This window comes from Mytilus californianus, unplaced genomic scaffold (assembly GCF_021869535.1).
Source record: "Mytilus californianus isolate M0D057914Y unplaced genomic scaffold, xbMytCali1.0.p SCAF_11, whole genome shotgun sequence".
NCBI lineage: Eukaryota > Metazoa > Mollusca > Bivalvia > Mytilida > Mytilidae > Mytilus > Mytilus californianus.
The window spans coordinates 38,284,190-38,306,013 of record NW_026262593.1 but is presented as its reverse complement, the minus strand read 5'-3'; the positions used below and the strand labels follow the sequence as shown (position 1 = coordinate 38,306,013).

Below are 21,824 nucleotides of genomic sequence, written 5' to 3'. Positions count from 1 at the left end.
CTGGGAAGCCTTGTCAAACATTTTGTCGGTAAGGCCACACAAGGTATGCAGTTTTGGTTACAAGAGGGACGCAAATAACGAATCTGATTATATTCAAACAGCATAACTTGGCAACTACCCTAAAGTTTAGTAGGGAAAAGACCTGGCCTAATTATTTATCGAGGATCCTAAAGTTTTTACTGTTTTCATTCATAACAAAAAATGTATTGTTTATCAGAAAACATTTTTATTTCGGTAATCTACATGAAATTTCCCCTGAACAAAAACCAATTTAAGCTGGGTCAATGGAACCCCTGCCCTTTTTAATGGAACCAAAACAAATATGCTACATTTTAGGGTTCAAGAGGGGATGCAAATAACATACAAATCTTTATTTTCCAGCAGTATAAATGATCTTTCCCCCCTTAGACGGAATCTTCATCACCATTATCAGATCTCTAGATTCGAAAAATGAAGTTCTTTATACAAATGCTGATAAAGAGATCGAGAGTTTATGTTTTATAAACAGAGCATAAGATTTCATACTGTAAAGATCAAATGCAATAATGAAATATAATTACAAAGAGAAAATTTGTTTTGAAAAGTTGTTGGGTAACATGCAATTAACAATTATTTACCAGGAACAATATGGTGTACTTCCTTCTTATCAAATATTGCTACGTTTGTTTCTTATTGTACTAAACTTACAGAAACGTGTATCTTTTCATAATATAGTTTTCGGTCACCTTTATTACACATAAATAACAAGTTTTCTGGTAATTTTTAATGTTCATACATAATTATTTTCAATATACACCTCCTCATTGAGATTTAGTGTACCTAACAAACACATTTCTTTCAGGTCATGACATACACAAAGTTGAAATAGATATTCCAGGATCAGTATCAACGGTTAATATTAGCCGAGTGCCCCTGTTACCCGGTGTTAGGTATTATTCTAATGTGGTTGGTCACAGTTATGCTGGACAGCACGTGACACTGTCATCAGATGGGTTCACCGTAGATATAGATAAACCTTTCATCGGAGTTGTACATGATGGCATCGGTTAGTGTAGTTATGGTTGTCTTATAAAAGTAATGAAACTATAATGTATTTGAAGACATTAATTTGAATTTGCATAAATAATTGCATACTAGTATCTCAAAAAGCGAGACTTCGTTTTCGTTAACAGGTTATTTTCCATAGTAAAATCTACATAAACATAAATTGATATGAAAATAATGTGATATCAACATTTTCAAGAACGAAACGTATTAAGATTCGAACTATTGTTCTTAAATTATCAAATGGTTAAATTTTTTTTTTAACTTTTCTGTCTGTTGCAGTGATAAAATGAATTTTACTTTTTATTTTTTGGAGGTATATACTCTGTAAAATGTATAAATATGATAGGGTTTATTTATCCTATAAATTTATTGTTATATTTATAATTTTTCTCAAGAAAATGTTTTCCATAAACATTTTCATATTCTCTAGGACACAGAGAAATTGATTTTCAAAACAGTTCGCAGGTTGTTGGTGCATCCTGGAATGGTTTTGTAGATCACGACTCTGGTATTCAGAAGTATTATTGGTGCGTTCAAAATGAAATCACCGATACGGAATGTGATGTGCTTCCTTTTCAGAATGTTGGTATTCACAGATCAGTATCCAAATATATAAACTCTTCTATGATACACTCAGGTAATAAATTAAGGCAACAGAAGTCTATCGATGGCCAAATCTCACAAAATAAGTAAGAAAACATATTGTAACCATAACGTTTGCATGAAACTTACATTCAATTATTTAACAAAATGCACACTTCTTTCATATGTATCGATTCAGTTAATAGTTATCAGAAGAAACTATTCATTATTAAGTGTAATAAGGTATTGCAATAGAAAGCAGAAGCGAATTGAACTGGAAAATAATCAAACACATGTAATGATAAATAATGCCATTTATAGTAAAAATGAAGTAAAATTTCCGACAGAAATGAATTATTCTGGTCAATATAACAAGTTCATTTTATATTCTAGGGGCTAAGGTAGTCAGTAAAGTGTATGCTGTTGATTTTGTTAGCCATGTATCGGACATTGCAACATCGGACGGTATTACAATTGATGAAACCCCACCAAAACCGGTAAAGCTGATTTTAACTGAAAATAGTGTGATAAAGAATCCATCATTTGAAGACGGTGATAATAATTTCGTAGATATTTCAAACATTTCTACAGTTAATATTTGTGGATATTCAAAACCATATCACTGGAATTCTTCCGAAAAGGATTGTATTTGCGTAATGGGTTCTTCAAAATCTATTGCTATGGATGGTCGATCATTTTTATTTCTCAGAGGAAGTGTATTGCAGGCATTATATAACTTAGAAATAGGCAAATCTTATAGTTTCAAATTCTTTACTGCTCACGTCCCCTTTGAAGATTCAGTGCTTTCTACAAAAGAAGGTTATATTGAACTTGGAAATGAACGACATGTGTTTCTTGTGTACCAAAAACAAGACAAACATGGTTCTGACATTGAAGTATCCTGGCATTCTCATACATTTTCCTTTACCGCAAAGACTACAAATGTGAATATTACATTTGGAAGCATGGACGACACAACAGGCATTTTACTCGATAACATTCAAATTTCTAAGGCTGAAGTATTTGATGTCGAGACGGACTCTTATCCAGTGTTATCTCACGCAATTTGGCTTCACGAATGGTCATCAATACATGCCTCGTGGCAATTTATTGATGAAGAAAGTCCTATTGTTGAATATCTCTGGGCAATTGGTAAGTTCATTTTAAGGTTTTTAAAATATTTATCAGAATTTATGTTTGGTCCAATCTTTAAAGCCAAAAAAGTTAAACATATTTTTTTTATCTATAACCTATATATAAAGTTTCCATGTAAAGTGGGAAATCTAGTGAACGAAAACAAAAGAAAATTCACTCTTCTTATGATAGAGTCGAGAAAGTCAATAATAAAACAATGCTGGTGACGATACTGATCAAAAGTTATTTCTAAATTATAATTTTACATTTTAAAGAAATTATAGGTTAAACTGTGTTATTTGAAATATATTAATGCAAATACACGATGTTTTATGTTCAGAATTTATCGAGATAATTGCATTAGAAGCTTGTAAAATTGAAATTTTAAAATTGGCAATCTTTGCTGCATACTGATAAAAAAATTGGAAAAAAATCATGTACATACAAAATCAAGAAAGATATTTCGGGTCACCAATTTTCGGAGTGTTCCACAAAATCCTTAGCATGTTAAAATTTCTCAAAGTATACTTATTTTTTTACACCTTGGTTACGAGCACACCGATCTGCTCTTGTCACATGTACATTCAATAGAGAAATATTGTCTTTTCGTGAATATAAAAATTTGAAAGTCCGTCTGTGCAGATTACGAAATTAAAGATAACTATTCTTATAAAGTAGGTATTTTTCTACTATTTATTTTTACAATTTTAAGAAAAGGTCGTCTCGATTTTTGAACATGTATTTGCGGTCTTCTCGATCTATTCACATTCAATGTTTGCATCGAGATAAGGTCCGTTTGAATTTGCTTAGTTACTTAATTTCAAAAGTGCCAATCTTTGCTGCATATCAATCGATTCCTTTGGAAATTTTTCCATGACTTTCTTTGATCAAGCTGTATAAATATACGGATAATTAGCATGTTCTAGAGAGGTATACAGTCAGTAGAAAAATAAATTGAAGTTGGTACTCCAGGAATTTATTCGCATAGCAACATTTTAAACCAATTCAACATCAAGCTTCTATAGCCTGCTGTGATCGTCGTTTGTTACTTAAGGAGGGAAATGATAACATTAAATGGAAGTTTTGTTTTTATTTCAACTTATTTCTATTTTTACTATTTACCAGAACGTTTTCCCGTGAATCCATAACTGAAAGCGTCCTTGCTAAAATGGGACAAACATTGAGAAGATCTAGTTGTCAGTGTTTCTAGGGGAGGTAATTTTTTGTCACTAGATTTCCCACTGATGTACCCATGAACCGATGTCCACAAACATAGGTTTTACAATTTATTTGAATGAATATAAAAAAAATAACAGTCTTATGATTTGGTACACAAGGCAAGCTTTTCTATCTATATACAACTCATCACTTGCGCTAGAATCACAACACTTGGAAAGTAAAATCAAATACTAAGTATAATACTGTGTTTGTGTAAAACTAGGGAACGAATTCGATGTTTGTATTTTGTAATTTTGACCGAAAGCAAGTCTTGGTCGCTCTGTTGTTTACTTGATTAAATACATTTTCTCTTGCATAAATTTGGAAAACAAATGTACGCAGTGGAAAATGAATCAGAATAACATGTTTGTACTGTGACATGGCTTCTTATTGATACTTATTATTTTTAGCTAGCATGCATGTTAAACAAAATAATCTTTTAAAATCATGATGCACTGCCTATATTTCCTTTGTGTTGTTTTTAATTGATAGATTGTAAGTTAAAGGGGAAAATATTTAGGGGCATTAAAAACTCAAAAGTCGAAGAGTTAAATGTAAAAGTTAATATATACATGTACAAATGTAGCTTACTACATAAGTGGTTTCTACAGAAAAACAATTCCTGATGTATTTTTTGTATCATTAACTGAAGAAATAGCCTTGGCTTATGACAATAATAGTTGGAATCTAAATCAGACGATTTAATATTATTCGTAGTTTCATTGTTTGATTTCAATATTGTGTATGATGTACGTTTGCATGCATTATTAATCAAATTTGCATTATCTGAAAGGTTACAAAGAAGGAAGCACAGAAATGCAGAAATATACAAGTGTTGGACTAAACACATTCGCATACAATTATAATATTTCATTAGCACATACGTCTACAATTCACATAACAGTTGTTGCCATCAATGGTGCTGGGTTGTCTTCAGTAGCCACAGCAGAAGCCCTTTATATTGATCTGACACCTCCTGATATAAAATTCATTTATGATGGAATTGGTAAGTACAGAAGATAATCAGTTTAATCAGTAAGACACCGGCCGTTCCTTTTTTTGGTGGTTCATGGCTTTTTTTTCAAAAGAAAACCTTTTTTTTTTACTGTAGCCAAAATCGAAATTCAAGGTTCTAGTATTTTCCCCCAAATTTTCAATGGAAAATATTATTTTTTTCTTTCCTTTTGATAAACATTTTATTTTTTAGAAACGTAGAATTAATCATTTTATTTAAAATATAACCCACACCCCAATAAAAGATAAATATTTGATGCCCTACATCATACCAATACTACGAATGATATATTCTGAGACCATTAGATGTACGGGATAATATATTTTGTTAAGGAAATGAAATTATGGTCATTGATGTAGTGCATACAAAGGACAACAGAAATAAACGGAAAAAAATAAACATTAGAACATACTATACCAATTACATGCATCAGACTCCTACACAAAAATAGACGCACAAAGTCAAACAAAAACAATGAACACTTTAAAAAATTGAGAATGGAAATGGTGAATGTGTCAAAGAGACAACAACCCGACCATAGAGCAGACAACAGCCGAAGGCCACCAATGGGTCTTTAATGCAGCGAGAAACTCCCGCACCCGGAGGCGTCCTTCAGCTGGCCCCTAAACAAATATGTATACTAGTTCAGTGATAATGGACGCCATACTAAACTCCAAATTATACACAGGAAACTAAAATTAAAAATGATACAAGACTAACAAAGGCCAGAGGCTCCTGACTTGGGACAGGCGCAAAAATGCGGCGGGTTTAAACATGTTTTTTGAGATCTCAACCCTCCCCTATACCTCTAGCCAATGTAGAAAAAACAAACGCACAACAGTACGCACAGTAAAACTCAGTATAAGAGAAGTCCAAGTACATATAGCCAGACTTTGTTTTCGCTGTCTTTGATCTTTATATACCGATCTGTAAATTAACATAGTCCTGATAGTGATATTATGACTGAGTGTGGAATCGCATGGCGAATGATGCATGTATAGCAGGAGACGCTTACTTTGTCGATGTACCCGGTCTCACACCGTTTTCAGGTAGTGAGATTCCCTCAGATTTTGTTTGTTACCTTGCTTTGTATCTCCCTAATGGATTTATGACATTTGAACATCGGTAAACTACTGTTGTATCTAACTTGGTACAAGTACAATATGTGGCGGTCTTAATATAGACTATATGGCGTAAAAAGTATAACACACAATACAAACCTGCACAATGGAGCTACCAACATTAAGCCAGCATTTAATTTGAATAAAAGAAATAAAAGACGGCACGTAATCTTTTAAACACTGGCCATGACCTTCATAAATCACCCAAAAAGATACGTGTACATGGATGAATTTTTTTTTTGCATAATTCAGAAAACAAAAATTAGTTTTTTATTGTTTTAATATGGAGGGGTGATATAATAAGTCCCTCATCTGCAATGAAATTTTAAATATTCCTCTTTACAGCAACTCGATGATAGTCTAATACGTAACTATTTATCTCTTAAATTAACTTAATAGGTAATTGCGAGTGTAAGTAACATGTCATTCCTATATTTCGATAGTATACGTATCAATCTTTATATATAAATTTTATAATAACAGGCAAAAGTTTGTCATGTAATCTCAAGTGAGTTTTAAATGATTGGAAAAACATTTATGAAAAAAAACATGAAGCGTTTTCAATGATTTTGTGCTATGACATATATATTTGAGTGTTACTGAGTGAAAAATGTGAGGTTTCTGATAACTACATTAAACAGTGCTCTACAACAAATAGTTCATAAAATTATACGAAAAAATACAATGTACCTTAATCGAGAAGTGTAGATTCTAAGCAACTTGTCAATGAAAGTTTGAATGAGTCCTGGTACTCTTTTTATTTTAATGGCCTTAATGTCAACTTCGTCTGAGCGACAAAATTAGTAGCATACAATCGGTTTACCAACGCTATCAATGATTAAAAAAAGAGCGTTTTGAGTGATTTTAATAACATTTATGAACAAGGAGAACACATTTTGTGTAATACTTAGTTGGATAAGTTCTAATAATCTTATCATTACATATAGGATATGATATAGACAGTCAAACAACGGATGAAATCATTGCTAACTGGAGGGTAGAAGATCTAGAGTCAGGATTATCGCACTGTGAATGGGCAATTGGTAAGTTATACTGCTTCATAAAAACATCACAAAATACATGATATTTGTAATAAACTTTCGGAATATGAATAAAGCAACTAGCTTAATACTTACATTTTTCTATCTATTTTCTAAGCATAAATGCAAGTAGTCAGACTAAAATCAGCAGCAGTAGATGAAGGCAGCTCGGATTTGTATTTAAAATGCATAATTATGAATTGAATATCGTTGCACATTTTCTGTAACTATACATCCAAAGAGCAATGTCTCTGTTATTTTAATTTCTCTTTCAGTGTTAATTTTATTGCGCAAGTTTTGTATCAAATATTCATTTAAGGTAGCGGGAGAACAACTTTTTTGTGCAATAACGTATGTAAAATTTACAATCAGAAATTAGTATACTTTTTAATAAATGCAAACATTTAATCATTTCATCCCTTTAAGAATGAGATGTCTGCATTTTTGGTTTGAAGATTGCAGTTCTGCACTTAAACTTAAATCTTATTGATAGGTTTTAGTGAATTTGGTAATGAGATCCAACCGTTTGTACGAATATCGGCTGAACTGTCATCTGTATCTAAAGTATTTGACCATAGTATGGTGTCATCAAAGACAGTTCATGTAACACTACGGTGTCACAATAAGGCAGGTTTACACAGCAAAAAATCATCAGACGGAGTAACAATATCAGAAAATCCTCCATCTATACAGAGTGCTCAGGTTCAAATTCTGGACCAACCAATTACGGAATACAAAAATAAACCAAACTTCCATGGAAACACCTCTACTGTGCGGTTGAAGTTGATGGGCTTTGAGGATAAATCAGGCTTAGATTCATTTCTTGTAAGTAGATAATCTCTTTTTTATTAATCTCAGGTACACGTTAAACACATATTACTGTCTGCCACGATATTCAAATATACAGTGTATTTTGGTGCTGATGCTCCCTTATTAATTACGTATTTACTTTTTTTACCATTATGTCTCAAACGTTCCTGATGCATAAAATACATGCGGTGCGCATGAAAACGATACGTTTATAGCCATATCAACGAAGTAAACCAGTAAAACATAAGGCAATTTCTTATCTTTACATAGAAACTAAAGAGCCTGTGTCGCTAACCTTGGTCTATGTGCATATTCAACAAAGGACACTATCCAACATTGTAAACGACAATAGAGTTCATGACAAAAATCTCTGTTTTGTTGATCTTGTATTGCTGATCATTTAGTCTGTTTAGTTTCTCTCTATTTTCTTTAGTTTTTGCTCAAAACACAAAAGAGGGTAACAAAAATCCTCATTTAAGGGCAATCACTCCTATAAAGAGTGACTGTCTACTACCTATATCGGCAAAATTTGACTCGTTAGTAGATCTTGCCTTGCTGATCATTTTTGTGATTTAAAGTGTCTATCTATCTATTATATTTTTTATCATGCAAGGCAAAACGCAAAAAAAAAAAATGGCAAAAATCATCATTAAAGGGCTATAATTCCAATAAAGAGTCATCGGACAATTTCTTCTATTTGTCTTAACTGTAGATCTTGTCTTGCTGATCATTTTTGCTTATTTTAGTTTCTATCCATCTTTTATAATTTTTAAGATATAAAGCAAAACGCAAAAAATTGGTAAAAATCATCATCAAAGGGCGATAACTCTAATAAGGAGTCGTCTGTCGATTTCGACAATGTGGAAATTATTTGTAGAACTTGTCTTGTTGATCATTTTTGCAAAGGTTCTTTCTATCTATTATAGTTTTCAAGATAACAAGCAAAAATGAAAAAAAAATGGTAAAATTTGTCATTTAAGGGCAATAACTCCTATAAGAAGTCGTCTGACGGTTTTGACGTATATGTACAATTGGCAGATCTCAACATTCTGAACATTTTTCTCTACTCATAGCAGTTTCCAAGATAGTTGATAAAACTTGCGTTTTATTCTTTTTATTGCATTTATGTTGGTTGGCAGGCGGAGTCATGGGATACATTTTTTAAACTAGATACCCCATTAATCATTGTGGCTAAGTTTAGTTAAATTTGGCCCAGTAGTTTCAGAAGAGAAGATTTTTGTAAAAGTTAACGGACGACAGACGACGGACACCAAGTGATGAGAAAAGCTTCCATTGGGCCAGGTGAGCTAAAAAAGTGGCCATAGAATGGTTTTAATTGTCAAACTTTTCATCGTCCCATTGCATTTTATTTGTTTGGAATAATTATTGTAACGAAATGTGGGTCCCCTGAATTGCAACTTGTTTCCCCTAAAATTGTGTGATGACGTTGTATCTTACCGATAATTGACTTTTCTTATTATATATTTCTTGTATAACTATGTTTAAACATTGTTAACTCTAAAACTTTTTATTATTCTTGTCTATGTTTTTACATAGGAACACCTGTTCATTGTGTACTTAAAATGACGTACAATGACGTCATTACCTATTTTGGTAATCACCAGTTCCGGTTTTGGTAATTTAGGTATTTTCCGAAATGGTAAATGGTAAACCAAATCGGTAAATTGGTTTACCTAAGTATAAATACGGCGGAGAATACAGATAAGTCTTTAGCACGATTTTACCCTGGGCAAGTAACACACGTTAATTCCAAGCGATTTTGATATACGTACAGATACCATGTACCAGACCAAGTAGTTAACCAGATAGCCAACACTATTACAATGTCCGAGGAGTTGACGTCCGTATAATGTGGGTTTGTTAATTCCTTTCCAAGTCAGGTGCATTTAGAGAATAACTTCTCGAGAGAAACTTTATCTTTTGGCATTGAATTTGATTTACCATTTGCCGTTTACCAAACTACAATTAGTAAACTTTCTGGGAATATTTTTCCGCTATTCATTTTCTTTAATTCACGATAAAAGGTTAATAAAGTATTTATCTGTAAGTCTAAAATACTGTTAAGTTATTTAATATTTATATGTATTGTTGATATTTAATACATCTTAAAGTTAATACAAGTTGATTTTTATTCAACGAGTCTGTTATTCTTACAAACATCGAGAGTTACCATACAAAAACCTATACTCCAATCTACCCTTTTATATCCGAGTCATTACCTTACCAGAGGAACCAGCCTTACCAGTATGTATTCAGAATACCAGAGTACCACATAGTACCACGATACCAGAGTACCACGCTACCAAAGAATGGTCACCACTTATAACTTTTATTTCTTATATACTCGTACATTCTAACATAACACATTCTTATAGCAACGCACTAAGGGATAAATATTTATAGGTTACACTAAGGCCCGACCGCTCGGTTTTCGTTACAGTGGTGGCAGCGGAGGCACGTACCTACATTTTTATATTCTTTAAAAAAGTGTAATTATATTCAAGATAAGGCATAAATAAAAATAAGTAAAATGGATAGCGCGGAAAATAAATTTGAAACACCTAGGTTAACTGCTCAGGGTAGACCAGTGCTCCCCCGATCTCGGTCCTGTGAAATTTTCCATGATCTGACGCCGACCGGAGAGATAGGCATAAGAGTGAACCAAGATCAATGGCCCTCACAAGAGAATACGAATAGATTCGAAAAGGATGGTATACATCATACTGACAATAGGCCATTGTCAGGGGATCTATCACCATCAAGGAAAGTGGCCATTGACCAAGCGAAAAACCCGGAAGTTTCAAATAGGGCAACGGTTGTGCATTTGGAAAAAAATGCAGCGCGTACGGTAAAACAGAATTTTGGTGAAGAGTCAAGGACTCTTTCGGACCATATGCCAGAGGGTCTAGGTATGGGTTTTGGAGTCAGAAAGCAAGGGATACTGCTGAGGGAGACTCCGGGAATACAAGACGAGGCGCGACGTCTTGTGAATCCGATGCCCGACGGGGTAGATGGGATTCGGGAGATTTACCTAGGACTTTAGACCGGGGCGTACCCCATAATCAGGGGGCAACGTACCAAGCATTACCTTTGACGTCCCGCGGACGATTCAGAGTGGGGGTTAACGGGACCGACCATGAACACCGTACTGATGAAATGACCAGTAATACAAATTATGCTGGCATTAGCAATGAACAAAATTTTGAGCGTGATTATGATTTAAACTTACAAAATACAAAATATTACAAAAAGAAATCAGCACTTTATGATGGTGAAAGTAAAAGGGAATGTCTCCTATTGAATAACCGATCCCAAAGGTTAGAAGGTAACAGAACTAACAACTTAATTCCAAGAATAGTGGCAGACCAAATGACTGGTCGGGGAAACTTTTAGTGGCTGAAACTGAGGACCAAGTTTCAGCAGCAACTAAATATGATTTGAAAAATCCAATAATTTTGAGAAATTGAATCAGATAAATATATTCTGAAAATATATATGTACACATTGTAATTGTCAGTGTTATGACATGAAATTGAATTGTTTGATTGATACCGGGTCCACTGTTAGTGTCCTTAACTCATCCATGTATAATATCATGTCCAAGAGTGTAAAGCCAGTGCTGTCCAATGCACGTAGTGGTTTACGCATGTCTAATAGAAGTGTAGTTATGCCGGTGGGGACTGCTGAATTACCAACGCAGTCGGATAATAAAATTGTGTATCGCCGTCTCATTGTTGCAGACATAGATCTACTTGTACCAAGGATTATTTAGTTTGATTTTTAAAAATAAAAGTCCATGTATATTGTATAAGGGAAAGATTTTCTTTTTTTTAAATTGACGGTCAATATATTTCAACTTTTTATTAATATTGTATATATTTATTGATTGTTTAAATATTAAACTTGTTTTCAGGATATTCATTTGTACAATAATATTAGTGTTTTATGAACATTCGTCTAGCCGAGAAGATTTGATAGTGCTCTATAAACATTTGTCAAAATACACAGAATTAGTTCCGAATAAAGAAAATTCATCATGCGAAGAAGATGTGTTGGTGCTTTATAAACATTCGTCATTATATGCACACAGAAATTAATTAAGTGTGTTTAATGAACATGAATTCGTCCTGCCGAGAAGATTTGATGGTGCTCTATAAATATTCGTCAAAATAAACAGAACTCGTGTTTTATGAACAATCGTTATGAGAAGAAGCGATGTTGGTGCTATATGAACATTTACAAAACTAAAGGATCATAAAGGACAGTGCGGAATTCAAGCTTTGCGTGAAGATGTATATGAACAATGAACATTCCAAAGATTAATTAAACTTGATTAATTATTGTTTTATAATGTTGAATATGTATGTTATAGAATATTTTAATGAATGATATTGGAGAACTTGTTTTAAATTTTAGGAAATGTCTATTCATGTTTGTGGACAAACATTATTTTTCAAAGGTGGGGAGAGTGTAACGAAATGTGGGTCCCCTGAATTGCAACTTGTTTCCCCTAAAATTGTGTGATGACGTTGTATCTTACCGATAATTGACTTTTCTTATTATATATTTCTTGTATAACTATGTTTAAACATTGTTAACTCTAAAACTTTTTATTATTCTTGCCTATGTTTTTACATAGGAACACCTGTGCATTGTGTACTTAAAATGACGTACAATGACGTCATTACCTATTTTGGTAATCACCAGTTCCGGTTTTGGTAATTTAGGTATTTTCCGAAATGGTAAATGGTAAACCAAATCGGTAAATTGGTTTACCTAAGTATAAATACGGCGGAGAATACAGATAAGTCTTTAGCACGATTTTACCCTGGGCAAGTAACACACGTTAATTCCAAGCGATTTTGATATACGTACAGATACCATGTACCAGACCAAGTAGTTAACCAGATAGCCAACACTATTACAATGTCCGAGGAGTTGACGTCCGTATAATGTGGGTTTGTTAATTCCTTTCCAAGTCAGTTGCATTTAGAGAATAACTTCTCGAGAGAAACTTTATCTTTTGGCATTGAATTTGATTTACCATTTGCCGTTTACCAAACTACAATTAGTAAACTTTCTGGGAATATTTTTCCGCTATTCATTTTCTTTAATTCACGATAAAAGGTTAATAAAGTATTTATCTTAAGTCTAAAATACTGTTAAGTTATTTAATATTTATATGTATTGTTGATATTTAATACATCTTAAAGTTAATACAAGTTGATTTTTATTCAACGAGTCTGTTATTCTTACAAACATCGAGAGTTACCATACAAAAACCTATACTCCAATCTACCCTTTTATATCCGAGTCATTACCTTACCAGAGGAACCAGCCTTACCAGTATGTATTCAGAATACCAGAGTACCACATAGTACCACGATACCAGAGTACCACGCTACCAAAGAATGGTCACCAGTTATAACTTTTATTTCTTATATACTCGTACATTCTAACATAACACATTCTTATAGCAACGCACTAAGGGATAAATATTTATAGGTTACACTAAGGCCCGACCGCTCGGTTTTCGTTACATTATTATCAATATCAATTATTTACAACTTGTGACCGATCAACTCGAATCTATCAAAATGAATATCCCTTTTACTTAAGATAATGAGTTGTCTCCATTTTTCATATTCTTTTGTTCATGCACCTTGGGTAACAATGCAGCAAAGAAAGGGGAAGGGTGCAATTAGGCACAGAAATAAAAAAAAAATACATGCATTCCCCCTTACTCAACTGGTGCATGTATTCTATTGTCTTTTTGAAATTGAAATATAAAGTTGTTACTTTACATTTAATATAGTACATGATTTTTTGTTCATTGCCGGCGGTGAGATTAGAACATGATCTCTCTCCTGCCAGCTGGTCTATCTTACCACCGTACCACAGGGAGCATTGAAATCTAAGTATTGTAGTATAATGCTTAGGAAGTGAGAAAAACACAATATAATTCAGCTTCATTTTTCGTATGAAATAATTAGGACGAGTCTGTCTATTGTTTTCTTGACATATACATTGGTCCTTCATTTACGCGAGAGTGTTTTCAACATTACCATAAGCAAGCACTTCAAAAATAACGTTTTGTTACTCCTGTTTCAAGTAACCTAACAATTCTTAGGATATTTTCGTGTTTTATGTCTCTTTTTCAATTCATCCTGTAAGAAAATAACACAAAATGTTGAGGAAATTTTGAGTTTGTCCTCACTGTATGTAAACTATTAATCACATATGTCGCGCGTGTACAAGTTATTATATAATTTTGATTTTATTCTTCCAAACCACCCGGCACATTTAATAATCATAGTAGAAGTCATATTTTGTCCCACAAAAATTAACAGTCTAAGAAAAATTGGTACTGTTAGTGTTATTACATTTTAATTCATCTAAGAAGAATATGCTGTTAAAATCATATAACGAAAAACAGTTTTCACAGATAAAAGGTTTTCAAAAGTCATACTTATCCTTCTGTTTACAATCATCTTAATGAACTGATAAAAATTCACTGTTTGGCAAACAATTCTAAAAAGTAAATTAGACAGTCTCGACAGAAGGAAGTCCTCATCACGTTATAACAGAACATACCTTATATATTGAAGGTGGAATTTGAAAACCAAGACAAGACGGTTTCTTTATCAAAGACAATCCTTTATGACCACGATGGTGTAATGTACTGTAGTATGACTGGTTTTGAACTGCATGATGGACAGTATGTAGCCAGAGTATCAGCAATTAATAATGCATTCCTATCCAGTAACCCTGTATCAATAAATATTTTTGTGTCAACAAAAAATCCTAAAGTATCAGGTATGTTTATCGTTTTATTACTTAAAATACTTTTCTTGAGGAAACATATATACATAAACATGATAAATGACGTTCATGTACGAAGTAATCATGCAAGAATAATACTAATGTTAAGTTGTGCAAAAAATGTTTGGAAATGTCCATTATCTATTTCATTTAGTTATTGGTTGTTTTCAATGCTCTTTTATATTGAAATTGATTTTAATCTTCTGTTGTAATAAATTATCTTTAAAAATCTTATTCTAGATTGATAAGAATTGAATGAAACTAACAATTGATGCACACAAAGTGGTCTTCAACATGTGTAACCATCTTATAATTACTTTGTATAATACGAAAGCAAAAAGGAATTTTTAAGAAATAATCAAATTAAGTCCGGTGCAATAAAAAGTGAACAAAGAAGACAAAACTCTACAACATACTACAAAAATGAAACCAAAGTTTAAAAATTTATTAAAGCGTCAAGTGAATACTTGATACTAGTGCTTAGAACAATGATATAAGCTCAATCAGAAGTTTAAGCGTAAGATGTGGAAAAAAAATTAATGAAATAACCGGGGTAAAATATAATAAGAGATCAAGACATGGATTATATCAGGAGAACGTGTAGATTCGGGATCGTTTATAGCTTTATATAATGTATAGACAGCTGAAGATTGTTGTAAACTGTATGTTGAAATTTTTTTTAATTTAAGTTTTGTGAGTTTTCCTCCTTAGCTCTTTTGAAATCAAATGAAACCAGTTTCTTGTAATTTGAACATTAAGGAAATTATTGAACCAAGGCATGGATATATATACTAAACTAAGTCCTCATTGCACGCTTTTTACATTTATTACGAATACTTGTATATAACGTATTATTGATAAATGATATATCACTCAGTGATTGTTGATTGCAAGCTAATTAACTTTCTAGTTTGTTGATAAAGTTTACCTGATCGTGACATTGATAAACAATCAACACAGAGCAAGTGGAGCCTTGATATATATATATATATATATATATATATATATATAGAGTCTATATATATATATATATATATATAGAGTCGGGAGAAGTTTTGGATAAAAACACTGGGTGTCCTCCTTCCAGATGTAATCAATAGAAAGAAATAATTAAATTTACAGTCTAATGTTTATATTATGATATTCAGGATTTTTGATTAAAATCAATCGACCAAAACTTACCTGTATTATTACTGATATATGTTTACACCTTATACATTATATATCAGTATTGTTAAAACTTTTAACACTGAGGAAGGCCATTTGTTGAGCCGAAATATCTGCAATTATTGTATAATTTATATCATCTGTTCAGTTTTTCCATCTTTGTGCGATGATATTCAACACTTTTTAGTGTTTTGTTATCCATCTATTTATCGGTATTGTTACACAATCTTTTAGACTCATATATATATATATATATAGGATCTAAATCCAGCACAAACAACATTTTCCGAAAGACCAAAAAAGTGAAAAAGTATATTTTAACAAAACGCATTTGACTAACAGGTCGAACAACAAATGTTCTTAAACCCTGCTGACTGCCATTGGCAATTGCCAAATAAACGGATCCCCGATGTAATAAATGGATCTTAATTATAAATTTAATACTAAACAGAAAACAATAAACTTGCGGAAAAGATGATATTCCGCAAACAAAAGGTGCAAATGTTTTTGTACACCATATCCGGATTTCGACAATTAATGTCTCTTCAGTGATGTTAGGAATCGAAACGGTATTTGGAAAGCCATAAAATTTACCTCAATTTAGGATAGACTCTTGAATTTTGAGGAGTCAAAATAGGATGAACGGATCATATAAACCCGAAGGCAAATATAATACAAGCCCAAACGAAAAAATATAAACAAGTCTAAATTGAAAACAACGTTCAAACCTATGATTGCGTTGGATAAAAATCGCAATTTTTATACGTGTGCATGCAAAACAAATTTCTTGTTAGAGGGTCTAAATACCTATGCACCTTTTTTTTGCGGTATATCATCTTTTCCGCAAGTTTATTGTTTTCTGTTTAGTATTAAATTTATAATTAAGATCCATTTATTACATCGGTGATCCGTTTATTTGGCAATCGCCAATGGCAGTCAGCAGGGTTTAAGAACATTTGTTGTTCGACCTGTTAGTCAAATGCGTTTTGTTAAAATATACTTTTTCACTTTTTTGGTCTTTCGGAAAATGTTGTTTGTGCTGTATTTAGACCCTCTAACAAGAAATTTGTTTTGCTTGCACACGTATAAAAATTGCGGTTTTTATCCAACGCAATCATAGGTTTGAACGTTGTTTTCAATTTAGACTTGTTTATATATATATATATATATATATATATATATATATATATATTTTATATTTTCCATGCGTTTCCTTTTGTTATTTACACATTTTCTTAACAGATGTTAAATGATTTGTTGTTCAGTTATTATCATTTACCTTCCAGTGTACCTTTGTTTACATTCTTTCAATACGACAATTCCCCTTGCACGTGCGCTGTGCGGTAGCCGAAGTTCTAACGAGAGGTCTTGTAGTTAAGGTCACATGCATATGGGAAAATATTGGCGAAATAGTCTACGGGAAGACAATAATTTAATAGCAATACTTTTATGAAGATTTTGATAATATAAAGAATTTCTTTTACAAGAAAGTTCACATACATTTGTTTTATAGTAAAACTTAGCCATTCAAGTATATAAAACATATTCAACATTTTTCTAATTTGAAGTTACATATGACTTTTAGAACAAGATACAATGAATAACAATCCACAAATACAGGACTTCTTACTTAATACTGACAGATGACTGGTAAAATGTTTGCAATGGATTGACTTTAAAGGATAAAACAATTGTAACATTATATGAATACATGATAAGTGAATGCATTATTTATGTTTAGAAACAAAATCCATCACAATGTCTGAAAAGAACAGAACTTTAACCATTAGCTGGGATACGTATTTTACCTCTGCATTTACCTTGTACTATGAAGTGTCTGTAGGGTCAGCTTTAAATGGAGCGGATATTGTACAGTGGCAAGAGACGACAAACGAATTTCTTGTGATGCATGTCCCACTTCGGGTTAAATTCTACAGTGGAATGAATATCTATATTACAATAACAGCTATTGGATTGCATGGGCAACATACGACAAAAACTGTTGCTCTGACTATTTAATAAAAATATTTGTTTTTATCTAAAGTGCGTTGACACACAATTGCAATAATTCGTGTAAATAGTGGCTGCAACAAGCATCTTCCTTGATAATTCTGTGTGTAACAATGGTATTTTCAATAAAATGTATGTGTTATTTTAGCTTGTTTTTTCCTTGTTCGTACAAAATATTTGACATTGACAGAAGTGCTTCCACTCTACTCCTAGTTTAACAAGACTGACAAGTCTGTAAAATGTATATATCATACAAACGACATGTTTTGAGCCGCATTTTCGTTTCATCATGCAAAATAGGACTTCAATCAGCGAAAAAAATTTAGTTATTTTTATATTAGTTCAGTAATTTTATTGTATTAACTACACACTCACTCAGCTTTCTAAAAAATTTCCAATCGTATACTCCACAGTTCTTTTTAGCTCCCCTGGACTAAAAAGCCATGTGAGCTTTTGTCATCACTTGACATCCGTCCGTCGTCGTAAACTTAAAAAAAATCTTCGCCTCTGTCACTACTGAGCCAAATGATACGAAACTTTAACTGAATGTTCCTTAGGGTATTCAGTTTGAAAAATGTATCCAGATATTTGATCCATGTACAAACATGGCCGCTGTTGCTAAACAATAAATGGAACAAAGCGGTATACTACAGTTTTAAGAAGTTGTGTATAATATGTTAATGTAGATGAGTATGTTGTTCGTTATAAAAACATTTGCATATCACCTTTGGAATAAAACATCAAATATAAAAAATATATTTTGCTACTTCAAAATGAGCCGGAGAGGAAATTATCGTAGAAAAATAGTTTCTGTTAACAATCACAAATTTTGAGACCCATCTCTTTGTGCTAATTGATATATAGGTTTCATACCGATTCCGAATAATTTCCCAGCGACAACCATTTGTTTTTGTGAAATATGGGACCATCGTCATGCAAATCTACACTAAAGTCAAAATGTCACAATCGGTTAAAGGACATGTAAATTTATGTATTTTTTTTATACCGATGATGGTGGACTATCAGTCCCTGGAGGTATCATAACCTCAGTAGTCAGTATTTCGGTACTGACATGATTAATAACAAACCTTTCTGAAATTGTCGTTTAAAATAATTTAAAAACTATTAAAACAAACCTATGTTTCAACTCCCTCTGTCAAAATTGACCTTAGATGGATTTGGCTTTTATTTTAAGTCCTTTTTGGTCATATAAGCTCTTCTACTGGAAATAATTGCAATCGATATGCAACCATTATGCTCCAATGATAGCATTGCTGTAAAATACATGAAGAGTTACCTTTTAACTCAGCTTTGGCTAATTGACTATGAAAACACTCTTAAAAGTTGTATGATCTTTTACATTTCGTTCGGCCAGACATATATAACGATAAAAAGAATAATAGTTATTTAGGTGTATTGCAAAGTTCAAATTTTAAAATCATATGAAACGAGTTCGTGGTGATTATAATGTTAATGAAATATTGAACATATGCATGCGTATATACTAAACTATGTCCTCTGTGCACGTTTTTTAAACATTTATTACGAATCCGTAACGTTTAATCGACAAAGAATATGCCATTCAATGATTGTTGATTGATATGCTTTGATTGCTAATAAACTTTGGGGTTTTGGTGCCAAAGTTTACCAGATCGGCGCGTTAAGCATTGACCAATGTATAATAAATGAGCTAATAATTATTACGGTATATACTATAAATTACATGTTTGCGTGCATTAATCAAAAGAGAGGCGAAATGTATCAAAAGGACAATTAAACTCATAAAATCGAAAATAAACTGACAACGCCATGGCAAAAAAGAAAAAGACCAAAAGACAAACAACAGATTACAAAACACAACATAGAAAACTAAAAAACTAAGCAACACGAACCCCATCAAAACCGGGGGGTGATCTCAGGTGCTCCGGAAGGGTGAGCAGATCCTGCTTCACATGTGGCACCCGTCGTGTTGTTCATGTAAGTACAAATCCGGTGATAATTCTAATTCGGTAGGTCATATTCGGGATAAAGGGGGTCGGGATTGTTGTTACGACGATAAGAATATATCCGTCGTCATTTTTGAAACAGATATTTCATAAAGGTAAACCAAATCGTGATGGTGTCCGTAAAATTTTCGAATGGATGATTTCAACTTCACAAATTGGAACTCTTGGTTTAATAGCTGCCTTGTGAGTAGAATCTCTCTATCAATGAAATCATGATAGGAAAGGCAAGCCCAGGAATATCGTATTAACTATTAATGTTAAACATCAGACATATACATTTGTAATTGACCTTTTAAATAACGTCCCAAGAAAACAGACCTAATTACCAATATGACAGTAATGAATTAATATTTAAAATGAGATCAAGGTCACATGGACATATACTTAACCATGATTCTATTCACCACGGTTAATAAACCTCATAGCAAAATCTTGAAAATGAAAAAAAATAAAACATGATTCAAGGTCAATCTTGCAGGCTTACTTCATATATTTTCTATAGACTTAACCTGATATTGAATCTTAAATCCTTTAATCATGAAAACAATGATCAATGAATCAGGAAAACAAGATGGAGATTAAGTGTCACTCTTAGATACTGAAGCAGCTCAGAATATCATACTAAAGTACAGTGGATTTACAGTAAAGTATAATTGAATGAACATAAAGAATGCCAAGTCAATTGTATCGCCTACTTTATTCATTATGATAGAAAATGCATGTTGAATCTTTAAGATCACAATAAGATCATTGTTAATGATCTATAAAATTAGGCCAAGATCAGAGAGACATGTGCACTTTATAATTATTCTATCCACAAAAGATACTGTGTTTCCATATATTTGTGCATGGATTTGATATAGCGATTGTTTAGCCATAGACAATACCCCCAGTTTTTGGTGGGGTTCGTGTTGCTTAGTCTTTAGTTTTCTATGTTGTGTCATCTGTACTGTTATTTGTCTGTTTGTCTTTTTTTTTGGCCATGACGTTGTCAGTTTGTTTTCGATCTGTGAGTTTGACTGTCCCTCTGGTATCTTTCGTCCCTCTTTTTTAATACACTTTCAGGAAATCTTGCATCAAAATAATGCTAACAGAACTTAAAATGCGTATTAAATTTCAGTATTTTCCCAATAATAAAACATTCCAAAATTTACAAAAGTTACCTCTAAACTCATACAAACAGACGTAGTCACATAAAACTCAATGTATACCCAATATACCATGACTGTGAGGTTAAGGTCATATGATCACTTTCAGACAATGTCCACGTAACGTTCATACTATTAACCAAATACAGTCGAAGTTTTTCTTACAGTATCTGAGAAAGATACCCGATTTCCAAAACTAAATCTTGGCCGATAAATCATGAAAATGAGGTCAATACCAGATAATCCCTTTCAGACACTACGCTTTACGGTCATTCTATCAATCAAAGACAGTCGAACTATAACTTCCTGTATCTTAAAAGCTTGCCGATTTCCAAAACTAAATCTTGGCCATGAACCATAGAAATGAGGTCAAAGACATATAAACCTTGTAAGGTTGATAGTTATATCTTGCACGCATTCAATGTATACAACCAAATTTGACTTCAAGATTTAGGATTTCAGAAAATTAATCTAAATGGGAATAATTTAGCTTAATGTTGATCAATGAACTATGAAAATATGGTCGAAGTTAGACTTACTGTCCGACAAACATGCGCATCGTAAGATAATTCTAAATACTGTACTTGTCTTGACATGTTCATAATTCTACAATACACATCACTACAGGGTATTAATTTTAGATTTGAATAATGTACTATTTAATTAGATATATGAAGTAAGTT

The 21,824-nt window shown here is 32.5% G+C and overlaps 1 protein-coding gene across 1 annotated transcript in view; it reads left to right on the top strand.

Moving 5' to 3' along the window:
- Positions 1-18,134, top strand: part of LOC127720896 (uncharacterized) — a 52,195-nt gene extending 34,061 nt beyond the window's left edge. The window contains exons 23-30 of the mRNA XM_052227637.1: positions 842-1,045; positions 1,478-1,684; positions 2,023-2,781; positions 4,775-4,987; positions 7,065-7,160; positions 7,651-7,982; positions 14,597-14,804; positions 17,719-18,134. Of these exons, the coding sequence (XP_052083597.1) occupies positions 842-1,045; positions 1,478-1,684; positions 2,023-2,781; positions 4,775-4,987; positions 7,065-7,160; positions 7,651-7,982; positions 14,597-14,804; positions 17,719-17,996 (2,297 nt within the window). The 3' untranslated portion in view covers positions 17,997-18,134. The remainder of the gene's footprint in view (positions 1-841; positions 1,046-1,477; positions 1,685-2,022; positions 2,782-4,774; positions 4,988-7,064; positions 7,161-7,650; positions 7,983-14,596; positions 14,805-17,718) is intronic.
- Positions 18,135-21,824: the final 3,690 nt, after the last annotated feature.